The sequence below is a fragment of the Triticum aestivum genome, chromosome 2A (genome assembly GCF_018294505.1).
Source record: "Triticum aestivum cultivar Chinese Spring chromosome 2A, IWGSC CS RefSeq v2.1, whole genome shotgun sequence".
NCBI lineage: Eukaryota > Viridiplantae > Streptophyta > Magnoliopsida > Poales > Poaceae > Triticum > Triticum aestivum.
The window spans coordinates 169643177-169649874 of NC_057797.1; the positions used below are offsets into that span (position 1 = coordinate 169643177).

Genomic DNA, 6698 nt, shown 5'->3' on the forward strand with positions numbered 1-6698 from the left:
GAATTAACATCAGGAAGACATGTTTAGATATAGCAAACAACATGCTACAGGAACGTATCATAGCAAACAAAGGCATGTCATGAATCTAATCAAAGCATAGAACAAAAGTCCCTTACTGACTATGAGCAAAAAGGGCACAAAAAATATGATGGCACCCATGTAAACATAGCAAGTTTTGTTAACAGATTCAAACTTAGCAGAAAACAGAGCATGGCATCAACAGAATTATGAAGGCATCTTTGCGAGCTCGATTCACTCATCACAAGGCATTGCATGACAAACTAAGAATAACTACAGCAAGATGGCATGTTCATGAAGCTAACCATGGCAAGAACAAGTTTATAGCATGCATGGATCAACTATAACAACCTTGGCAAAATTGATTAACACGTAAACAATCTGCCAGGAACATTTTATAGCAAAAGTAGAGCAAGATTAAAACATGCTAGAGCATTCCATAATTGCAAACAGGGGCATGTATGGATAGAGCACAACCATATGTCCAAATCATCCTTACTGAAGCAACTCAAAAGAAGCATGGATCTCACTGTAGCAACATGAACATATGGCATAAAAATAACAGCAGAGCAAAGACTTAGTAAAATCCTAAGTCCCTGAAATCAGCAATATCACGAGAGCTATTTTGCATGCTTGTGCTAGTCACCACATTGATCATAAAAATACACGGCATACACCCCTGTAAAGATGGCATGGCATAGACCAAAATACATGTAGAGCTCATGCCCATATGCAGCACACAATAATTGTAGCAAAAATGACAAATCCTCATACTCTAATAAGAATCGGCATCTAACAATTTATAGCACTCTTGCATCAACGATTTGGGCATCAAGATGGACTCAAACAAGCATGGCACAATGGAACAAAATGAAGAGCACATCATGATGAACATTTTGATATAATGCACGCACAAAACGGAGCTACGGTCACAGAGGTATGGCATGATGAACATGGCACCAGAATGCAAAAATTACGGGGACTTGGCCATATTTCACCTCACGCGAAGTTGGATGGGGAGATCCTGGTACGGAGCGGAGCAGGACGGCGGGGCGTTTGGATGGTCGCGCGGGTGGATCTGATCTGATCCACCCCGCGGTGGATCCGGACGGGGCGGTCGACGACGGGCTTCCGGGCGGCGGAGCTCGCCGGCGCTCGCGGGCTCCAGTGGCGACCGAGACGGCGGGGCGGCGGCGTTCGCGGACTCCGATGGCGACCGAGACGGCGGGGCGGCGGCGTTCGCGGGCTCCGGTGCAAGGGCGGCTCCGGTGGCCGGCGCTGCGGACCGGGGTCGCCGGCGAGTGGCGGCGAGGGCGCGCCGGCGAGGAGCGGGTGGCGGACGGCAGCAAGGAGGAGGCGCGGGCGCGGGGCGCCGGCGGATGGGCTCGGCGGGCCCGACGCGGGCTCACGGTCTGGCGGCGGGGACGGCGCGGTGGCGACACGTGGCGGCATGGGATAGGTGCGGGGCGGCGGTGATTTTCGTCCGGTGAGATCTGGACGTGTCCGGGGGCGGCGAGGGGCTAGGCTAGGGTTTCATCTGAGCGAAAAATCCGGGAGGGGCAGATATTTACAGCTAGGAGGAGGTAGGAGTGTCCAAATGGAGTGCGGTTTTCGACCACGCGATCATGATCGAATGGCCGAGAGGATGGAGGGGGTTTGGATGGGTTTGTGGGCTTTCTTGGAGGGTTGTTGGGATGCAACACACACGAGGCCTTTACGGTTTCCCAGTTAACCGTTGGAGTATCAAACGAACTCCAAATGGCACGAAACTTGACAGGCGGTCTACCAGTGGTGAACCAAGGCCGCTTGGCAAATCTCGGACTATTCTGAGAATGTTTAACACCTGCTCACGAAAAGAGGGAAAAGGGGGGCGCCGGAGGACATAGGAGTGTCGGATTGCAAAACGGACAACGGGGAAAAATGCTCGGATGCATGAGACGAACACGTATGCAAAATGAGATGCACATAATGACATGATATGAAATGCATGACATGGGCAAAATGCAAAACGAATACAAAACCCAACCACGAGGGAATCTCATAACTTAGAGCCAAGAATGACAAGAGTCAGAGTACAAATATGACAAGTTACATCCGGGGCGTTACAAGTACCCCTAGTCCAGGACACCGTCACAGGGGAAACCCTTGATCTTGTGTGATCGGATGATGACAACGCATTGATGCCATATTCCCTCTTAGGGGCTTCATCTTTGGAGATTGGCATTGACGAGCGGGACCAGTGGATGGCGGCGGTATTGGCATCGAGGCTTCTCTAGCAATGATGATGGGGGGAGTGATGTTAGTCGGATCTTCTCTAACTTGTCATGTGGATTGCCTCAAATTGTTTGTTGTCGTGAAGTCCAAGCTCCAATGGCGGGGTCTCGGTGGCGTACGATGACATGCAGCAAGTGGTCCACTGGTGATCTTCTGTGGCGCCAATATTGCCTAGTTTGTCCTTTGTAATTTTCCATCAGAGTCGGAGTTGCGCTGTCTGGTCTCAAGTGGATGTGTTCTTGCATGGATCTTCATATAACTCCACACAGGCTCCAAAGTGTGGGTTGGGTATGGTGAAGTTGGAGTCGTTTGATCAGGGTTTAAGATGGTGATGACGTTTTCTAAGGGAGGAGTGATGACGATGATGCATGTGTGCCGTCGCGATGAGGCCATCTTTGGAGACGAGTGTGTGGGGTATCATGTGTGCGCTGCCCAATGGTTTATGATGATTTTCGCATGATTTTTCACTAGTTAACTCGGTAATTACCTTCTGCATAAATAATGGGTGAGATGAATTTTTAGCCTTTTTAAGAAACTACAATCTGGATTTATGAGACTTACTAGTAAAATGCCCGTGTGTTGCGACGTGCTACAGTGCATATAAATGAATCAACGAATGATTAAGATTGTCTTCAAGGTCGAAGCTCATTTCTTCCTCATACACCCGGGCGTGTTCGAACATCAAATGGGCGCCCAACAGGCTTCGAAAATTCAATCGTCTGGATAGTCCGGCCCACTTATGGCTCAGTTGTGCAGGGAACTTTGGGAACATTTTTTGTTCAGTTGCAAGCTTTAACTAGAATTTTTACAACTAGTGTAGTAATTTATGACTCAGTTGTGCAGGCAACTTTTGGAACAACTTCTGGTTTGTTAATCCTGCTTACTTCCAACAGAGATTCGATAATATTTTCAAGTTGCACTGTCCTCTCACTTACTTCTTTAGCGAGAAAACTACTTCTCGAGAAAGTGTTCATTCTTTATGACAAACACTATGCCTTTGAACTTTTGATAGAAGGAATATCCAATTATGTTCTGGGAACATCTAAAAATTAGCATTTGTGTGGATTATGTACTCCATAACTCATATGGTGTTGTCTTGACATACTATAAGACGGTGCTCTGTTCGGTGTATTTGTTGTTGTTTCAAGTGTATTTCCCCAAAATTAATAAAAACATGTTAGTAATAAATAATTTCATAATTATCTAAGTATTTTGCTAAACTCATGACTTAGATCTTCATTCATGAAGATCTTTGTCACAATGATTCTTATCTTCGTTGTGAATTTCTTTTGAACCTTTCAAATATTTCAGATTTATATCAAATAAATCATATTTACTCAAATTATTATTGAAGTATAATAAATCACCGCGCTCTGGTTTGTTCATCGGACCCATACATCACTATGTGTTTTGTCAATTGATTCAAAATCAAAATATTTTAATGCTTCATCTACATGAAGATTATTTTTCTGATATAACCAACCAATGCCACATTTAAGTGGTATTTATCAGTCTTCTCAAAACGTTTATGCTAAAAACATCCTACCGAACATGTGAAAATAAGGATTTCGGAGCCAACCTGAAGGTGTATATGCGAAAGACAGTTGGCAGGAGTCCAACTGCCATCGGAATCTTCATGGCTTGCTCCCAGCCGCCGCCCATCCGTCCCCGGCCGCCGCCCCACCCGTCCGGGCTGTCACCCGTCCGTCTCCGTCCGCCGCCCTGCTCATCCGGGAAGCCGCCCCACCCGTCCGGGCCGCCGATCGTTCATCCCCGGACGCCGCCTTGCTCATCCGAGAAGCCGCCCCACCCGTCCGGGCCGTCGTTGCCCTACCGCTCCTGGCCGCCGCCCTGCCCATCCCGGCCGCCGCCCCGTGCGTCCCTTCCTGTGCTCGTCTCCCTCGACCTCCACCGCCTGAGCTTGCCATGGCCATGACGGCGTCAGCGCGTGCACACCAGCAGCACGGCGGGAAGCAGCAGCAGTACCAGCCGCAGTGGAGCATGGAGGGGCTAAGCCTAGGTTCGTGCTCCGCAACGACTCGCGCGTCCCCGTGCTGGCCGTGTTCAGAGCATCTCTAGCTGACCGTGGACACGGGTGAGAAGAAAAAGAAGGCGCGAGGTAAAAATATAAGCGGATATTTGGTTTTACTATTTAAGTTTGAGAGGTTTATTCGGCCGCAGCTTAAATCAATCCTTAAAATATGTTTTTCACGAACTCAAAAACGCGTTTTCAGTTCCGCGGTTTAAAAAATTCTGTCAGCCGATATTTTGCAACCCGAGACCGATGGCTTTGCCTTCCACCGGCGGTTTCGCGCCAAGGGCAGCGATACTCTTGTCCGTTCCTATCGTCTGTTCAAACTATTTCAAACTAAAAAGGTGGCAGTTGAGCTCTGAAATGAAGAAACGGAAACCTGAAAAAGCTGCGTCTGCTGCTCCCTACAGACTGAAAATGCTGCCACTCGTCCATGCATACGCCTTGACCAATGTGGAGACCAAGCCACGACCGCGTGCCTCCTCCTCTTCCACGACTGCGTATGCTGCATATAAAGTAGGCGCCAACCCCACGGCAATTTCGCTCCAAAAAGCTCCATCGCTGTTTCATCCAGAGCCCGCCAATATCTCCAAAACTCTCCGTGGTCTGGGAAAAGAGTGGTGCTAGAGAGATGGATGGTATGCTTGCATTTATGACCCATCTCTCTTGATTAATCGTCCTTGGTTTTTCCTGCTGATAGCGTGTTCTACTTACTATTCTGCTGGAAATTTGTGCTTAAGATCTCCAGATGAATGTTCTTGCTTGGTTTCTTTTTCTCCGTCTTCCTCACCGTAGAGCAATCTTGTTTCTTTTGGGGGATCTTCCGCGTTCGGGTCAGCTCAAAACTGGTCGCATTCCCTCTGATTTTCCATGGCAAAGGCTCAATTGGGGGTTTCTTGGCCTTTTCTTCGAGCAGTGGCAGCTCGCGAAGTTTCGCCTTTATGATCTTGCTCTGCTATTTCCTTGTCATGCCACAAAGATTTGATCATCTTATTGTTTCTTATCTGAACTTTGAAGGCCGCAATCTGCTGGGTGCTGCAGGAGCTGATCGAGCGAGGCGGAACCAGGTCAAAAAAATACTCCCACACGCATGCTCTTAATCGCTCTCGAGTTCCTCTGCCAACGTGTTCTTGCGTTCGCTCCATCTCTCCATCTGACTCTGCACGCCATGCTTTTCTGCAGGCCAAGATCGTCCAGATGGCGGTGCCGGTGCTGGCCATGCTGCTGCTGCTGCTCACGGCGGCGGCGGCGGTCTCCATGGCGCCCGACGGCACTGCCCGGCTGCACGTCTTGTTCTGCAGCAACCACTTCGTGATGATGTGCGTGCTCTCCCAGATCAACCTGGCCTGTCTTTTCGCGAGGAAGGCCGCTCGGGCGCGGACGCTGGCGGCCCGGCGCTGGTACGCGGTGGGCGCCGCCGCGTGCTTCGTGGAGCTCGCGCTCAAGCCCTACAGGATCCGTCTGCTGGTGAGTCTTTGCGCTGTGCCCGTCTGTTCTCTTCTTTCTCAAGTTTGGGCTTGATTTGGGCGCTAATGAACTTGCTCTCGTCGTTTCCGTCAGTGCCACGCGGCTGTGGAGGATGGTGCCTAGGTGCGCCGCGCATGTGTGGATTCGCCTGCCGAAGGATCGAAGACGGATGATTTTGGAGTCTGGAGATGCGCCGTTTTGCTTAGCTCTTACTCTGCTACTCTAAGCTAGAAATTTGGAAGGGCCTGTCGTAATGGGTTTCAGTCTCAATTTGCCAGTATGTCTGTACTTGGGTACAAGTTTAACTTACCATTTTGTTGTTGTCTTGTTCAGTTGGGGTTTAGACTGCCTGTCTATTTGTAGCATGCAGCAGCTTTGGGGTTTAGACTCTCTGTATGAACTTGGACCGGATTTGAATTTGTTCATTTCAACTGTAGCATGTACGCACATGATTTTCTTGTGTGCAATCACTACGTTTTTTCTGTGCACCACTGCACCCCAAGCCAGGAGCGATGCCAATCTTCTGAATCTTTAAGGAGGAGTGGTAGTTCCCTGTGCACACAATTTGAAAATAAACTGCAGTTGATCTTGATTCCGTAGTCCGAACGACATGGTAATTCTGCCTCCATGACGAAACCGCAAGAAACTCGAATGCAAGAAAGGTAGCCGCATTTGGAGGGAGGGAGGGAAACGAAAAGAGAAAAAGGAGACAGTTCATCAGAAAGCTCAAAACTGGAAAAGCTGCGTCGATCCTGCCCTCCTGCCACAGTGACACAGCATCTCCACGACTTAACCACCATGAACATTCACGGGTCGCAACCACATCCCACCTCCGCTTGCTGGCATCAGCCAGGGATTCGGCAGCAGGACCAGCAAAAACCCCGTGTCTTGTGAGGAGGAGAAGCCT

General features: G+C 49.3%; 1 protein-coding gene across 1 annotated transcript; it reads left to right on the forward strand.

Moving 5' to 3' along the window:
- The first annotated feature begins 4846 nt into the window (after nucleotides 1-4846).
- Nucleotides 4847-6230, forward strand: LOC123185085 (uncharacterized). Its single transcript, XM_044597091.1, has 4 exons — nucleotides 4847-4962; nucleotides 5342-5391; nucleotides 5507-5791; nucleotides 5885-6230. Exons 1-4 carry the CDS (start codon nucleotides 4956-4958, stop codon nucleotides 5912-5914), a joined length of 372 nt encoding a protein of 123 aa, XP_044453026.1. The 5' UTR covers nucleotides 4847-4955; the 3' UTR covers nucleotides 5915-6230.
- Nucleotides 6231-6698: the final 468 nt, after the last annotated feature.